This window comes from Heteronotia binoei, chromosome 8 (assembly GCF_032191835.1).
Source record: "Heteronotia binoei isolate CCM8104 ecotype False Entrance Well chromosome 8, APGP_CSIRO_Hbin_v1, whole genome shotgun sequence".
Lineage (NCBI taxonomy): Eukaryota > Metazoa > Chordata > Lepidosauria > Squamata > Gekkonidae > Heteronotia > Heteronotia binoei.
The window spans coordinates 119,755,692-119,773,890 of NC_083230.1; the positions used below are offsets into that span (position 1 = coordinate 119,755,692).

An 18,199-nucleotide genomic window follows, 5' to 3' on the forward strand; every position below is an offset into this window, starting at 1 on the left:
CTAAAATTACGTTCAAGTCTTAAAAGTGCAAGGGGGAACTTTTATTATAGCACACAAAGTAGTGAATTATCTTTAGAGGCTTCATTTCAGTAACATCAAAAACTTTGTGTTGTTTTAATTTTAGTGAAAGTAGTGATCTTTAACCCCCTGGTTCTCAAAAGTGAAACTTTTGGACCCAATGAGTCTTGATGGCTTTTTGCTGCTAGGAATCTGTTTTACTTTCTGCTAAAGAAATACTCAAGGCAGCTTACAGAATTTAAGCTATTAAACAAATCCAGCAATAAATATACTAAAATCAAAGGACTAGTTACTTTCAATTTAGTTGTACGTTAAAAGCACAGGTCAATAGGACAGGCTTCACATGATGCTTAAAAAAGAATAAAGTAAGCACTGTTTTTCAAAGGAGTTTAATAACTGGAGTGCTACTACAGAAAAGGTCTTCTTCTTTAGGGGAGGAACAGTGGCTCAGTGGTAGAGCATTTACTTGGTAAGCAGAAGGTCCCAGGTTCAATCCCCAGCATCTCCAACTAAAATGGGTCCAGGTAGGTAGGCGTGACAAATCTCAGCTTGAGACCCTGGAGAGCCACTGCCAGTCAGGGGAGGGATGGTGGCTCAGCGGTAGAGCAGGTCCCAGGTTAAATCCCCAGCATCTCCAACTAAAAAGGGTCCAGGCAAGTAGGCGTGACAAACCTCAGCTTGAGACCCTGGAGAGCCGCTGCCAGTCCAAGTAGACAAGACTGACCTTGATGGACTGAGAGTCTGGTTCAGTATAAGGCAGCTTCATATGTTCAAATGATGGTTCAGGGATGGTGGCTCAGTGGCAGAGCATCTGCTTGGTAATCAGAAGGTCCCAGAAAGTCAATCCCCGGCATCACCAACTAAAAAGGGTCCAGGCAAATAGGTGTGAAAAACCTCAGCTGGAGAGCCGCTGCCAGTCTGAGTAGACAATACTGACTTTGATGGACCGAGGGTCTGATTCAATAGAAGACTGCTTCATATGTTCTAATCGCTACCCATTTAACTTGTAAGTGCAGAAGGCATTTGGCACAGGACTTTTGAAGCAGGTTTTAAGCGATGGGCATATGGAAGAGGTCTTTAAGAGACCTTGGTGCAAGATCATTTCAGCTTTACAAAGCAAAGACAGCCCCTCGAATCGTGCTCGGAAAGAAACTGACAAGCTGTGTATATTCAGTATAAATGCCTTCTACTGAATCAGACCCTGGGTCCATTGAAGTCAGTATTGTCTTCTCAGACTGGCAGCGGCTCTCCAGGGTCTCAAGCTGAGGTTTTTCACACCTCTTTGCCTGGACCCTTTTTTGGAGATGCCGGGGATTGAACCTGGGACCTTCTGCTTCCCAAGCAGACGCTCTCCCACTGAGCCACCGTCCCTCCCCCAAGCTTTTGACACCGGGGCAATATATTTATGACAGCCAGTCCAAGTCACGTTCTGGCCCAGCGGAAGTTCCCACTCATCTTCAAAGGCAGCCTCATGTACAACCTATTGATGTAATGGAGCCTGGATGTCTCTGCAGTAGCAACAAAATATTCACGACATACAACATGCTCAGCTGGTGCTATAGACTCAGAGAATATATAGAAAGGCAGGCCCTGTTCAAACAGACCAACAAAATTACCACTTTATTTAAAAAAAAAGGGGGGGGATGAAGAGGCCAATCCTGGATTTCTCTGCACTCGGCAACAGATAAGCGAAATGGATTAACTGCCCGCTCTTCACTGCAGTCTCCAGCCATGTCAGAAATGCTGCTGGGGGAAGGGGACAGCTGGGAGAATCCACAGCTTAGTGATCATCATCGTGGTCTCTGTGCAGTCCCACACATGGGTCTTGCCGCAGGCAGGCAACGGATCCATTCCTCAGAGTCTCCAATAGCTCGCCTAGAGCGTTTTTTGGCGCGCTTTCCGCTCGCCCTGGGGAGCAGGCATCGACTACGCATGCCTGGAGCGAGCAGGAGGCGCCATTCCCACTCAGTTTCTTCCTTTCCACCACCCGGACAACACCTACCTTGCTGTGTTCCTCTCTCCTCAACTCGTCTTCTCCTATTGGTATCGTCGTCTTCTTTTTTCTCTTATGTCCATTCTTCTGTCATGTTTCGTCCTTAAAATTTTTTTTAAAAGCCCTTTTTCCTGTGCTTTCCTTTCCCTTTTTTCTCCCCTCCCTTGTCTGGAGTGTATGGAAGGGAAAATTACTTTCAAAGTGTCGGAGGTGTGGATCTAAAATCCCTACTTCAGACAGACATTCGTACTGTCTTTTCTGCTTGGGTGAAGCTCATCACGTAGATACTTGCCCCCATTGCGCCAACTTTGGTAAACAGGCGCGAAAAAACCGAGCGGCTAGACTTCAAAGTTTCCTGCTCTGAAAAATCTCTCCGGGCTATGCCCAGCTCTGATTTGCTGCCTCCCCCACACCGAGTGGGAGATTCGGCTGCGTTTTTCACAGGAACAAAGTGGTCCTGAGAGCGGATCCTGCTTTCTTACCCAAGGTTGTTTTGAAATTTCATCTTTCAACTTCTACTTCATTGCCCATGTTTTTTCCTAATCCTAAGGACTCTGGACAAAGAGCTCTACACACCCTCAACGTCAGAAGAGCTTTGTCTTTTTACCTCTCTTGTACACAACTTTTCCGTAAGGACCCTGACTTGTTTGTGGCCTACGACAATCCTCAAAGAGGATAAATTTTGGGTATCCATCGCAATCCGGTTGTGTTACGAAGTTGCTAAACAACCTTTACCTACCTACCTCCAGTAGAACGTCTGGAAGGAAAACTTTCTCCAGTAGAACACGGCACTTGAGCCCGAAAGATTCTACAAACCCTAATGATGTTACCAGCCGCGAAAACCTGAAATCTTTGTTTTAATACTGTTTTAATTGTTATATTGTTTAAGGTTTTAATTAATGTTTAATATCTGTAAATGTTTTTACTGTTGTGAGCCGCCTTGAGCCTGCTTCGGCGGGGAGGGTGGGATATAAGTCCAATAAAATAAATAAATAAATATAAAGCATCACCGAAACCTAGACAACACCTACAATTTTGTTGTGCTTTTAGACCAGGAGTCCCTAACATGGTGCCAGGTGGTCACCATGGGTGCCTTTCCTGGTACCCATCAAGAAGTTTTTGAGAGTGGGTGGGCTCAGGTGGGGCTTTTGCCCAAGAAAGCTTCTGGTGGACTACGGACATTTGATCAGATGTGAAGATTTTTAAAAAATGTTGCCTTGGCAGCTACTGTTACCATAAGAACATAAGAGAAGCCATGTTGGATCAGGCCAGTGGCCCATCCAGTCCAACACTCTGTGTCACAGAAGAACATAAGAGAAGCCATGTTGGATCAGGCCAATGGCCCATCCAGTCCAACACTCTGTGTCACACAGTGGCCAAAAAAACCCCAAGTGCCATCAGGAGGTCCACCAGTGAGGCTAGAAGCCCTCCCACTGTGCCCCCCCCAAGCACCCAGAATACAGAGCATCACTGCCCCAGACACAGAGTTCCAACAATACACTGTGGCTAATAGCCACCGATGGACCTCTGCTCCATATTTTTATCCAATCCCCTTTTGAAGCTGGATATGCTTGCAGCCACCACCACCTCCTGTGGCAGTGAATTCCACATGTTAATCACCCTTTGAGTGAAGGACTTCCTTTTATCAGTTCTAACCCGACCGCTCAGCAATTTTATTGAATGTCTGCGAGTTCTCCTATTGTGAGAAAGGGAGAAAAGAACTTCTTTCTCTACTTTCTCTATCCCATGCATAATCTTGTAAACCACTATCATGTCACCCTGCAGTCGACGTTTCTCCAAGCTAAAGAGCTCCAAGTGCAAGGGTCTTCACAGTGTGAGTGAGCTATTTTGTATCAGTCGTTTTGTGGTTTCAGCCACCGTGCTTTGTCAGAATTTCAAAGATGCCTGCAGGCTCAAAAAAGATTAAGGGACACCTATTTCGAGAGTCAGAAATCATTATTCTCTGTGGCTTGTCCAGTTTTCACAGGTACCAGCAATTTCTATCTTGGATGTGACTCAAAACATAACTATCTGGGGGGAAACAAGCACATTTCTTAGCTGTTCCTAACATCTCCAACATTTTGCCTCTTATCTATTCCAGGCAAAGACTCAATTGTAATACTAATACAACATCACACTGCAGTCTCTACCACTTTCGCTCTAAATTCTGCCTTACAGTTTCCATGGGGTATCCAGGCCCATCGCAAATTACATCATTCAATAACAAGAGTCTACAGAGAATTGCCATAGCTAATTAAATGAGGTGCTGGAGAAGAATCTTGAGAGTCCCTTGGACTGCAAGAAGATCAAATCAGTCAGTCCTAAGGGAAATCAACCCTGACTGTTCCCTGGAAGGCCAGATGCTGAAGCTGAAGCTCAAATACTTTGGCCACCCAATGAGAAGGGAGCACTCCCTGGAGAAGACCCTGATGCTGGGAAAGACAGAAGGCAAAAGAAGAAGGGGACGGCAAAAGATGAGATGGCTGGACATCGTTACTGATGTAACTAACACAAATTTGAGCAGACGTCGGAGGATGGTGGAAGACAGAAGGGCCTGGTGTGACTTTGTCCACGGGGTCGCAAAGAGTCAGACTTGACTGGACGACTGAACAACAACAACAAAATTAAATGAAGTGAAGACAATAACTTTGAAATGCTCAGTTTAAACAATGCAGCTCCTCTCGTTTAAAGATTCAGTCATGGAAAAAAGGCACAGTTTAAAAGGAAGTTACACCTCTTTAATCTTTACATTTGACACCCGATAATAATAAAAAATGTAGCTTGTAATTTAATACTCTAAAGTGTTATGCACTAAAATTGTTACCAAACTACTTGCCAACATGATTCATGGAAAAGGAAGAAAATACTCATTTCGCTCACTCAAACCTGTATCATTTAAAAAAAATCATGACTCATTTTAGAATCATCCAAGTAATAGTTTATAAAACCATTTAGGAAGTAAAATTGTTTTGGATACTTCCAACAAATATTCTTGCTCAAGTTACTTAGCAAGAACACAGACGCTAAAGGAGCTTTAAAGTTTTTAAAGCATATATTTATTTAAAAGATCTACACATCGAATGAATGATCCGCAATCCAATACTCCTATCCACTGGGGATTGGGAGTTTTCAAATACTTCCTATAGAATGGATGTTTTCTTGTATTTCAGAATCGGACTCTATCGTATCATTTCTGGACGGATCATTTTGATGTATACTTTGATCTCCTCTAGCAGAAAAGCTTGTATGGTGAAGTCTTTTGGAAGAAGATTTCTTGCTATCGCCACTAGCAACGACACTGTATTTGTTATTATTCCCGCTATACAGATTTACACTGGGCTGAGAGACTGAACGCTCAGTAACTGGCTGTCTAAGAGAAGACACTCTTTCTTCCAAATCCATGGGTTTGCTACTTTTCTCAGAGGATGCCGACTGGCTGTTTGGGGGTGCATTTTCCTCAACGCCTTGCTGTAAACTTTGCCGGGACTGACCGGTAACCTGATGCTGTTGTACATCTCCCGTAGCAAGTAGGAAATTATTTGCATCTTGAAATGGGACCAAATCAGTCTGAAAATGAGGAAGACCCAGAAGCGAAACTGAACCAGAATTCTAGGGAATAAAAATGAAAATCAAAGTTAGAAAAGTGACAGAATTCTTAATGAAAACGATAAACCAAATAGCTTCCTGCCTACAGCATACCAGGCTTGTAGATCTAACGGCAAATAATTTCTAAAAACAAGGCATTCTCAGTTAAAAAGGCACACCTGATAAGGTCAAATATAGCTACTACTTTGCTGTGCTGTTGTCTGCACACTAAAAAAGCGAATGCAGTTGGGAAGTTTGAACACAAATCCTCAAAAAGAAGAAGAAGATGAAGAAGATATTGGATTTATATCCCGCCCTCCACTCCGAAGAGTCTCAGAGCAGCTCACAATCTCCTTTACCTTCCTCCCCCACAACAATCACCCTGTGAGGTAGATGAAGATATTGGATTTATATCCCCCCCACCATTCCGAAGAGTCTCAGAGCGGCTAACGATCTCCTTTACCTTCCCCTCCCCCACGACAGACACCCTGTGAGGTAGATGAAGATATTGGATTTATATCCCGCCCTCCACTCCGAAAAATCTCAGAGCAGCTCACAATCTCCTTTACCTTCCTCCCCCACAACAGACACCCTGTGAGGTGGGTGGGGCTGGAGAGGGCTCTCACAGCAGCTGCCCTTTCAAGGACAACCTCTGCCAGAGCTATGGCTGACCTAAGGCCATGCTAGCAGGTGCAAGTGGAGGAGTGGGGAATCAAACCCGGTTCTCCCAGATAAGAGTCCGCACACTTAACCACTACACCAAACTGGCTCTTACAGATTATAAGTGGGAACCTAATAATTCCTTCTCAGACTTTTTGTTTCGTTGGCTCGATCTATTCCTAAGTGTGAAATGTTGACAACACCGCTGCCTTAATGAGGATTAATTTTTATTTGAAGTATTTTATCATTCTACCTATAGCTGTAACTCTAGTTTTTATAATTAAACTATGTTTGGTAATTGGCACAGTAAGTTGCATACAAAGATATTCCAATTTTTTTAAAAAAAAAAATATATATATATATATATATATATATATATATTTACAAAATGATGAAGCAAAAAGAGAAAGAATATCTTGTAGATAAAGGCAGAAAGGGAAAGGATAAAAATAAAGTTGGGACAACAGGCCGATACTTTGACACTCTGCATGTGTTTCTGTCTTTCTTCTTCAAATGAGTTCTCCTTTTGTGTTAGAGCAGGCCTATTCAAAGTAGAAGTCATTTGGGGACGCTGCAAGAAGCCAAAATCTGACTGGTCAATACCAGCCATTGTTGCAAGTTGTCCAAGTCTGCGAGATAAGATAAGAAAGACGTCATTACACAACTGTTCATAGTAGAAGATAAATGACACATTTTATGATGTTTGCAAGTCAGAACAGCGAGACCCTATGCAGAACTGCCCAAATTCAAGCTCAATGGTTTCAATGGATAGCCTAGAGCAGAGGTTCCTAACTTTTTTGGCACCAGCGACTGGTTTCCTGAAAAACAGGGGGCCTGTGCTGGGTTTTCTGCCACCCCAGGCTGCCCCCTCCACTCGTGCCCGTCCCTGACCACAAGAGAGTCTGTAAATGGGGGGGGGGGAGCCTGGGGCTGCTGCCGCCGCCTCCCAGCTAGGTGGCGAGGGGCAGAAGCAGTCGATCTGCCTCTCCTACCAATTTAAAGACCCTGGCAGATCAGGCAGGGGTCTTTAAATGAAAGGTAGGGAAGTTCGTTGACACAATGCCCCTTCCACCAGCCTTGGACTGGGCAGACGAAATAGCAGGGGTCATTTTGTAGAAAAATAGGTGGTGGAGCTCATTAGCACAACTCATTAGGATATGCTCCCCCGCCCCAACCAGCCAAAACCAACCTGACGCAAGAAAGGAGAGGCCCGGGGTGAGGAAGGCCTGCTTGGGCTGGCTAGAGATCCAGCCAGCCCAAGCAGGCCTCGCTTGCCTGGGGCTCTCCTGGGCTAACCCCCGAGTCAAAAGGCTAGCAAGCCACCGGTAGCCCCAAATCACATCAGAAGTGGAGAAAGGGTGGTGTGAGCTTCTCCAGGGGTTAATGAGGGCTGCTGGGGGTGTGGCAAAGCTCCTGGTGGCTGGCTGGCTGGCTGCTCTCCTAATCCGGGGATTGTTATGCAGCTGTACCAACTATTCCATGGACAAGGTAGGTGGGGAGGAGGGGGAACCCTCAGAAAGGTTCAGAAGCTGCACTCCTGTGAGCTCCTGCTAAATCGGAGGCCTGCAAAAGAGGCAGTGTGACCTTGCTCCTCCCCTTGCAGGGGAGGCAGGTTCAGTGTGAGGCTGCGGGTCCCGGGTAGGCGAAAGGGACGGCGGGGGCTGCTCTGCCTTGCTCTTCAGAGTGAGGCTGAGCCGCCTCTTTCATCCTCCCAGGTTCTGGGCAGGCAAAAGGGGTGCTGTGGCCTGGTTGTTATCAGGCCATGGACCGGTGCCGGTCTGCGGCCCGGTGGTTGGGAACCTTTGGTGTAGAGTAACTGTACAATGCACACTTACAATGTAGAACAACCCCCCCCCCACCAATTAGATTACTTCCCCCAGGTTGTACATGAATACACCTTTCAAGTATTATTGTTTGTTACTGGAAGCTAGAGATCACAGGCTAGAACGGGGGTGGCCTAACTGCGGCTCGGTAGCCACGTGTGGCTCTTTCACACATATTGTGTGGCTCGGGAAGCCCTCGCTGCCCCATTAGCTGGCTCGGAGAATGCACTTGAAGTTACTTTCTTTCCACCTCTCTCCTTCCTTCCTGCTCTCAAACTTCCGACGTTTTATTCTACGCGGCTCTTATGTTAAGCAAGTTTGGCCGCCCCTGGGCTAGAACCAAATATGGGATTGTCAGGTCTCCATTAGCTCCTTACACACATACCTTAAGAATATTATGTAGCATTTAAGCTCGGCTTCAATATGTACTGAAGAGGATTTTTGAACTCTGCTTGGTCTCAAATTTATGGAAAATTGCCTGGATTTCAAGACTCTTGCTAGAGAAGCAGTGTTCTCCTTCCACTTTTAGCATAATATATCCATCTTAGACTACAGCAGTATTTCCCAGCCTGTACGTTCTATTCTTAGAAGCAGAAAAATTTCTACAGCATCAGATACAGTGAATGCACCTGGAGAAAATTTCTCCTTTAAAAAGTGTGGCTGGAATAAAAAACAACTGCAAATGGAATAACGACAGTCACTGGTTCTGTTATGCAAACAGTTGCCCAACAATGTACTTGTAAGAGGGACGTACTGTAACAGATATTCAATTCAACAAACTGATCGTGCTTTTTAAAGACTTAAGACAGGGGTGTCAAACATGCAGACTGGGGGCCAAATCAAGTCCCCAGAGGGTTCCCATCAGGCCCCCCGAGCAACTGGCTCTTGCCTGCTTCCTTCTCCCTCTCTCGCTTCCTTCTGCATCACAGCTTGTTTTGTCAGGCTTTCCCACTCTCACAGCAGAGCTACAGAGTAAAACCTCTGTTTTCTCCATGGGCTGAGGTTCTTCCCTTGGGGAGGGAGAGGAGGAGGGAGAACTTGCTTTGCCAGGCTCTCTCAATCACACAGAAGAGCTACTGAGTCAAGCCTCTCTTCCTTCTATTGGCTGAAGCTCCTCCCCCTCCTGGCCCCTGACAAAGGAAGGAAAGAGCCAGAGCTTCCTTTGCCCAGTTCCCTGGATTGCACAGGAGAGATACAAAGAAAGCACCTTTAAGAGTGCTAATGTTTTAAGCATGTTTTAAGTTTTTTTTAAAAAAATTTAATCGTGTGAGCTTTATAAAGTTTATATCCCTGCTACCTGGCATTTTATGACACACAGGGCCCAGCCTGACAAGGTCTCATTTATGTCAGATAACAAATGAGTTCGACACCCCTGACTTAACACTTTCACAAGAAGTAGTACGCAACAGCCCAACGGAATATGAAATGTTGCTGGGTTCGGACAGCATTATGGCATTCTGATCCCTTTCTCTGAAAGCGACTGAGAAGGGGAACCCCATCCGTAATAAATCGTCTCTTACCCGGCATCTTTAAGAAGATCTAAAAAAGCATGAAATTTCTGAAACGAGTTCTCAATGCTATCCAGAACGCCATCTTCCAGAATTGTGCTGGCTGCTGATTGTGCATGCAGAACTTCTGACAAAGAGGTGTTGAGATTCCTTAATCTGGCGTTCTCTACCTCTAGCTAGAAGAAAACAGACTCACTTAAATAGCGAAAATTCCTTGTCTTAAACAGTAAAAACTCCCCTTTTGAAATATCCATATAGGTGCAAGACAATGAAATTATGTTAAAATTAAAATTTCTTCAAGGCTACAGTTGCACAGTAGTTTTCCTGAACTCCGACTCCTCCTGTATATAGTCCCATATGAAGTTTGTAATACGGGGAGTAAAAACAGAAGAGGCAACTAAATTAACAGACTCTATATAATCTGTAGGGTAATAATCTAAAATGAGACAATTCTGATGAGAAAGTTTTGGAAGGAAAACAGGTAGTTTATGGCTAAGGGCTAACTCTGAAGACAAAAAAAAAATGCATACATAGGTAAATGCATTATTGTGGCTGCAAATATTAACAGAAATATACTTGACCCATCACAAAAACCTTTGCTTCTGGGGGAAAAAAAATCACAATGAAGACCTACCTAGGGACCACCTTTGAGGGAAGCACTATCCAAGAGAATTTACCACTTACATATCATGTACTAGGAATAAGGCCCATTGTGGAGAGAAATATAATGGGCTCTAGAAAGATACTCTTGGTGAGTGCCCCCCCCCCACTGTCAAGCATGCATATTTCTGTAACATAATGGTTCTTTGGACAAAGAGGAGGTCATCCAATCTCTACTGCTCCCCCCTTCTTTACAACCTTTGGGCAAGTAATAAATCCATCTGGCCCAAGGATGTTTATGCTACAGCCTGGCTGGTACCATTTTCATGTTGCCTCTCCCCCAGGTTCACACAGACAATTCCTAGCTGAGATGAGAGAAGTATGAGAAAGGGAGATGTTTTTAATAGCCTAATTCCTTAGTAATAAAAGAGATAGTATGTAGTAACCTTTGAGCCGTGACTCAAGTTGCATCTGTATGGTACCCAGTTTGGTGTAGTGGTTAAGTGTGCGGACTCTTATCTGGGAGAACCAGGTTTGATTCCCAACTCCTCCACTTGCAGCTGCTGGAATGGCCTTGGGTCAGCCATAGCTCTGGCAGAGGTTGTCCTTGAAAGGGCAGCTGCTGTGAGAGTCCTCTCAGCCCCACCCACCTCATAGGGTGTCTGTTGTGGGGGGGAGGAAGGTAAAGGAGATTGTGAGTCGCTCTGAGACTCTTCGGAGTGGAGAGTGGGATATAAATCCAATATCTTCATCTACCTCACAGGGTGTCTGTTGTGGGGGAGGAAGGTAAAGGAGAATGTGAGCCGCTCTGAGACTCTTCGGAGTGGAGGGCGGGATATAAATCCAATATCTTCATCTGCCTCACAGGGTGTCTGTTGTGGGGGAGGAAAGTAAAGGAGAATGTGAGCCGCTCTGAGACTCTTCGGAGTGGAGGGCAGGATATAAATCCAATATCATCATCTTCTTCTTCTCCTTCTCCTCCTCCTCCTCCTTCTTCTTCTTCTTCCCTTTGAAGCTATCCTATATAGCAACTGTGTAACACTGTGTACGTCATTACTTCCAAAGCATGTGTCCTTGGTAAAGCTTCTGAGTTTCTTACAATAAAGCAACTTTTGATTCAACAACAAAAGACTGGTTATTGAGAAATATCAATGCATGACACCCACCCTTGCTGTCTTCCCACCCACCCAAGTGAAGGTATTCACTCCCCCAATACCTCAAGGCGAGCTGATCTCAGCCGTCTGGAGAGCAGTTTTAATTCGGAATGATCTCCAGCCCTCACCTGGGGATTGGCAACAGTGGTTCCCCAAGAAGAAATGGCCTACTCAAACCCCACCCTTACCAGATCCATGTGGAAAAGGTTAGACAACCCATTTATGGAGAGCTCTGTTAAAAACACGGACAGAACATGACTCCTACCTCCATTATACGTTCTTCAGCTGTTACTCTTGCTTTTCGCTCTTCTTTTAATCTGAGTTGACACTCTTCATAGTCTATCTGCCAGGAAGAACGGGATGTCTCTTGAATAACATGCCGATATCACACCGTGATTATCGGACTCTGGTCAGAATATATTTTGGGTATACTACATTCAGAATGTGAGTCCCGAAAATGAGTTTGGTAAAGTATTCAGTCTTCTCTCAAAACTCAGAGGAATTGAATCCAAAGAGATTAATGATGTTAACAGAAGGGCACTTTTGGATCTAGCCCATTTTTTTTTTTAAAAAGAAAAGTTCCAAGTGAAGTGACCAATTAACATGCTGCCATGATTCGACAGAGAATATTTTTGCAGAGGTCTTGGAAGTAGTAAATACATCCTTTCAAGTTTCAACTTAAAAGAACAGTGCCCTGAATACCATCGCTCTAATCGCAAGCCACTTTACATGGATGTTAGTCCAATTAAAACGTCACTCCGCCGGCTACAACTTTTCCTTCATGGCAACTGAAAGTTTTAAATCTTTCAAACAGGTTTGATTCCCTCTAGTGGCTCTTGCCTGAAATAGCATCGAAGATGAAGAAAGCCATTAATGGCTCAGAGAAAAATACAGGGAAGAACTGTAAAAGAAACTGACCATTTATCATATAGTTTGCTTTTTAGACAGCTCCAGGGGTCATTTTGTAGAAAAACAGGTGATGGAGTTCATTAGCATATGCCGTCACCACCCCAGCCAAAAGCAACCCAATGCAAGAAAGGAGAGAGTCATTGAGAGTCAGTTGCCTCAATACTTATGGGGGTTGTAGCAACAAAAGCAACAGAAAGTACATGTTACAAGGATGGTTTCCTTGACTAGATCAGTGATCATTTGGAATATTTATTACCTATTCATTTAATCCATGTCTACTGCACTGTTCCCATCTACAAAGGTTCCCTAAGGTACTTTGCAAATAGGGAAAAACAATAAAACTGGAAAATGTACACAAGCCATAACACAACAAAATTAACCATCAGCAGAGAACAGTCATCAGCAGAGAACAGTCATAATCACCACCCAGAACCAAGCCACCAGAGTTTAAATTCCCTAAACCGAATGAAAAAGCTGTCTGATGTGAGGTGAACCAAACTGACCTCAGCTGCCGAAGTCATAGCACTGATATCAGAAAGTTCCTCTCATGACCATCAAAAGTACTTCTGACCAGGGCTTTAGCTGTGGCACAGGGTTTTTGTAGAAAAAAGCCCAGCAGGAACTCATTTGCATATTAGGCCACACCCCCTGACACCAAGCCAGCCGGAACTGCGTTCCTGTGCGCTCCTGCTTAAAAAAAAAGCCCTGGCTGTGGGTTTCCAGGGTAGAATACTCGCTAGGCAGTTCTTACATCCATTCAGCAGAAACAAGTTGGCTCAAAGCATCAAGCTTTGATTTGCAAGGACACAGCTCCAAGAAGCAACAGCTTCTGCTGGCCGTAGGAACACTGGGAAATGAAACAAATTGCAGTGCAGACAAAACGGCAAGGAAAATGTGGAATGGATTTTCCATTAAGGTCTCTGGTATCTACTCCGTGTTTTCTTTGCAGCTTTGCTTCCTGCCACAGCCAGCAAAGACAAGGCAGAAAGAGTAACGAAGTTAATCAGCCTTGGATCTTTGAAGGGGGAGGACTGGAGGGGGGAGGAGAAAAGAGCCCCACCGGCTTGATTAAAGCCCTGGGCAGGCCAGACATTTGACACTCCTGAACTAAGGCTTTTAAAGAGTCAGAATCAGCAGCCCATATCTGATTTTTTTATGGCTGGAAATATTTTTAAACTGTATTCTAAATGCTGTGGAAAGCCTCAGTAATACACAGCACACAGTGGAGTGATTTGAGATCCACTGCATTCATTTAGAGCCAGACGGTAAAACCATATTACAAATTATCGTTGTCTTTTTAGGAAACTTAAAAAAGATCAGCAATCATACCTGAAACTGATGGTGCTGTTTTAAGTTAATTATTTCTGGAGGTTTTGTGGCATCAGCATCACAGACGTCATCTACAGCGTCATCCGTCTCTTCGATTTCAGATGCAGAAGCACTTTCCACAGTCACTTTCAAAGGAATGCCAGCCTGTTGACATCAAGTGGGAGCAACTGCATTATACAGTTATATCTCTTTATACCAGTTCTATTTTACAACGGTTAGGTATCTTTTCTCCAAATTAACAGCAAGTGTATGCCTCTTCCGAGAACGAAGATTGTGCTACTTGATCCTCCTTACTTGATCTGCTTATTTGATAAATATCTCCTCCCAAAACCTCAGAAAGGCATTCACTTCTTTACATTTTCAGACAATGCCAGCAAAGACGGCTTTGCTTACGGGAAGATATTCTTAAAATACCAATGGCTCTATGTGTTTGTATATGTGGTGCTTCAGAACGCCGGTGTTCACGGCTTGGAATTCTAATGTCGCTATAATGTATTCAGCACTATATAGTGGTTTTAATAATCTCGAATTGTAATACGTTTTTAAACTGAAAATGTAAATTATGGTTTTATATATTTTATTTGTTTCATTGTGTAGATACTGTGAGCCGCCCTGAGTCCGCTTGCGGAGAGGGCGGGATATAAATCAAATGTAATAAATAAATAAATAAATAGTTCCAGAGGATATATTACATTACACTTTATTTCGTCCTATGTATGCAGAAGTTAGAACTAAATTCCTTGAAAACCTGTTAAAAGGACAAAATATTTCCTCTGCTCTCGACAAGCTGGTTTTTTCACTAGCTGACACTGAGCCTTTCGTTACCTACAGGGCGTCGCTCTTTGCCCTGGCTGCAAAAAAAAATTAGGGCCAAGGCTGCCGTTTCAGTAAATAAACCTTATGACTAACTGGTTTTATTTTAGGTGTTCATAATTTTATCACATATTAATATCTGTAACTCATTAGGTTTACTATGGTTACTGCATTTCTGTAATTCAGTATTACTTGCTTCTATATCTTATCTTGTAACTGATTTCTTTTTATGATGCTTTTAGTCTTTCTTTTAATCATTAAGTCCTTAATTTTCTATCGCGATGGCCTTTGGCTATAAACAACAAATATTTCTGTTTCTTCTGTGCTACTTGTTACTGATTTTAAATCATAAACACCCTTCCCTAAACTGAGGACAATTCTTTGAAGAAAGCATTGTTGAGATAGACATGAGCTGTCCTCCACTAAAAGCAACAAGAAGCTTTTCTTTGGTTTCAAGACTGATGTAAAAATCATAAAAGTTACCTGAATCTGCAGTGGCAGCTCATGGATATTATTCACTGATGAAGCCCTGAAAAGAACAGAACGAATTAGAAGGAAGTATTAGCTAAATCAATTCGCAGATTTACTTCTATCAGTAACTCAAAGCAAATCTTATTTCAGTTTATCCAGTTATACAACTTTATATCCTTTTGGCATAAGGGCATGTAATTCTAAGAAATAATATCATTTAGAATATAACAACATAAGAGAAGCCATGTTGGATCAGGCCAATGGCCCATCCAGTCCAACACTTTGTGTCACACAGGGGCTAAAAAACCCCAAGTGCCATCAGGAGGTCCACCAGTGGAGCCAGGACACTATAAGCCCTCCCACTGTGCGCCCCCCAAAGAACCCAGAATACAGAGCATCACTGCCCCAGAGAGTTCCAACAATATGCTGTGGCTAAGAGCCACTGATGGACCTCTGCTCCATGTTTATCCAGTCCCCCCCTGAAGCTGGCTATGCTTGTAGCCACCACCACCTCCTGTGGCAGTGAATTTCATGTGTTCATCACCCTTTGGGTGAAGTCCTTCCTTTTACCAGTTCTAACCCAATTGCTCAGCAATTTCATTGAATGTTCATGAGTTCTCGTATTGTGAGAAAGGGAGAAAAGTCCTTCATTCTCTACCTTCTCTATCCTGTGCATAATCTTGTAAACCTCTATCATGTAAACCTCTATCATGTCATTCAGAGAAAATGTATACCTTGTTATCCAAAAATCATTTGACTGTCCCACATAAGAATCGTAATAATCGATAGCGATGGATTGCATTTCCCCCCTTTCATTCGTACTACCTGTGCCGTTTTGCACGTTCCGCAGTCCGCCAAGGCAGGAAGCCACGTGCTCCTGGGGGCAACGGCTTTGGGGCGTAGCTCTCTGGATCGCATGAAGTCACCTTATCAGGACTTATGGACTTTTTGGATGCAAATCCTATATTAAACAAGAGGAAGCCATGAAGGAATTTTTTAAAAATATAATGCAGAAAGATTCCCCCCCCCCCCCCGAGAGCGTATTTGGTCTTCCGATAACCAGCTCAGAGCAGGGGACAACAATTTCAAAAACATACATTCTAAAACCTTTTTGAATATCATTTAAAAATCAATTTCAATAAATACAACAAGATCGGTAAAAATAACTACTGTGCAATCTACGATGGCATAAAACTGATACAGAGGAATACATATATATAGGTGCCTGTAGTACTGGTCCAATGCTGCCTGCTGCCCCCCTTTGCTGCTGTGAAAAATAAATTTGGCAAAGTTCCAGAAATATTGTTCACAGACAATGGAATGGAACACAGCAGCAGTGAGTTCCAAAGGTTTATGCAACAATAAGGCATTCAACACAGAACCACTACATCCACAGCAGAATGGTGCAGCTGAGAGACTGAACTGAACAATTCTAGAAATGGCCAGAGCAATGCTAATGCAATCTGGACTGCCAGATTATATGTGGGGCGAAGCTGTGAATACCGCTGTTTATTTGCATAACAGGCTTCCATCCAAAGTGACAAACAACTTGCCGTTTGAGATTTGGTATGGCAAACGACCCGGTTTGAAACGTTTAAGACCTTTTGGTTCCAAAGCATGCGCATCTGTACCAAAGGAGAAAAGGGGAAAACTAGACCCCAGAGCAGAACTTGGTATACTTGTGGGCTAGGCTAACGGTGGAAGAGGATACAGAAACCTAGACCCTAATGCACGTACTGTCAAAGAATGCAATGTGGTGCATACAGATGGCAACAGTGTTTTGCGAGCTCCTATGCAAGCTGAATCCACAGAACAAACTGTTCAGAATCGTATACAGGACATCACCTTCAGTGACTTTGCTATTTGGCAACCTGCAGAGACCACCTGTGAGGAGGCAGGTCCACCTTCACAAGAACGCAATGAGTCAGAAGGGGAAGAGGAAAGTTCCTAGGCCAAGAGAAGCAGAGACAACAGCAGCACCTATTCAGGTATATGTTGAGAAATCAATGATCAGATACTCTTTAACGGGCAGTTTGGCCTGGACGGTGCCATCTAATGTCTCGTAAATGTTAGTTTTTTAATATGCTTACCTCTATGTCTCCAAATTACTGAAGCAGAAGTAGAAAAAATAGCCACATACATAAATTAAGCAAGATTCACAAATTGCATTCCTTTCAAGTAGCATTTCAACATCTTAGGCCATACTGACATAATTTACTTGTGAATTACTGAAACTGTTACAAGGCTTCCATATCAACTATAAGAGAGCCAGTTTGGTGTAGTGGTTAAGTGTGCGGACTCTTATCTGGGAGAACCGGGTTTGGGTCCCCACTTCTCGACTTGCACCTGCTAGCATGGCCTTGGGTCAGCCACAGCTCTGGCAGAGGTTGTCCTTGAAAGGGCAGCTGCTGTGAGAGCCCTCTCCAGCCCCACCCACCTCACAGGGTGTCTGTTGTGGGGGAAGAAGGTAAAGGAGATTGTGAGCCGCTCTGAGACTCTTCAGAGTGGAGGGCGGGATATAAATCTCACATTTGGAATATATGCAGGCCTTTTACCTGAAAAATCTGAACATCTATGACGAGTCCTATGAAGAGAGGTTGAAGGAGCTGGGCATGTTTAGCCTGAAGAAGAGGTGGCTGAGAGGTGATAGGATCACCATCTTCAAGTACTTGAAGGGCTGTCATATAGAGGATGGGGTGAAATAGTTTTCTGTGGCCCCAGAAGGTAGGACCAGAACCAACGGATTGAAATTAAATCAAAAGAGCTTCCGGACAGTTTGGTGTAGTGGTGAAGTGTGCGGACTTTTATCTGGGAGAGTCGGGTTTTATTTCCCATTTTTCTACCTGCACCTGCTGGAATGGCCTTGGGTTAGCCATAGCTATCGCAGGAGTTGTCCTTGAAAGGGCAGCTGCTGTGAGAGCCCTCTCAGCCCCACCAACCTCACAGGGTGTCTGTTGTGGGGGGAGAAGACATAGGAGATTGTAAGCCGCTCTGAGTCTCTGATTCAGGGAGAAGGGCAGATATAAATCTGCAATTCGTCTTCTTCTTCTTCTCAACATTAGAAAGAACTTCCTGACCGTTAGAGTGGTTCCTCAGTGGAACAGGCTTCCTCAGGAGGTGATGGGCTCTCATTCCTTGGAGGTTTTTAAACAGAACTTAGATGGCCATCTGACTGCAATGAAGATCCTGTGAATTTAGGGGGAGGTATTTATGAGTTTCCTGCATTGTGCAGGGGCTGGACTACATGACCCTGAAGGTCCCTTCCAACCCTATGATTCTGTGATCTGATCTAGCCAGCACAAACCACACCAAGTCACCCAGGGACAGAGTGACGAT

General features: G+C 44.0%; 1 protein-coding gene across 1 annotated transcript in view; it reads right to left on the reverse strand.

The window, feature by feature from the left end:
- Positions 1-4,727: 4,727 nt before the first annotated feature.
- CEP78 (centrosomal protein 78) overlaps positions 4,728-18,199 on the reverse strand; it is a 29,450-nt gene continuing 15,978 nt past the window's right edge. The window contains exons 10-16 of the mRNA XM_060245999.1: positions 15,689-15,824; positions 14,876-14,921; positions 13,580-13,723; positions 11,607-11,684; positions 9,600-9,763; positions 6,732-6,885; positions 4,728-5,620 (exon numbers count right to left, since the gene is read on the reverse strand). Coding sequence (XP_060101982.1) covers positions 5,141-5,620; positions 6,732-6,885; positions 9,600-9,763; positions 11,607-11,684; positions 13,580-13,723; positions 14,876-14,921; positions 15,689-15,824 — 1,202 coding nt within the window. The 3' untranslated portion in view covers positions 4,728-5,140. The remainder of the gene's footprint in view (positions 5,621-6,731; positions 6,886-9,599; positions 9,764-11,606; positions 11,685-13,579; positions 13,724-14,875; positions 14,922-15,688; positions 15,825-18,199) is intronic.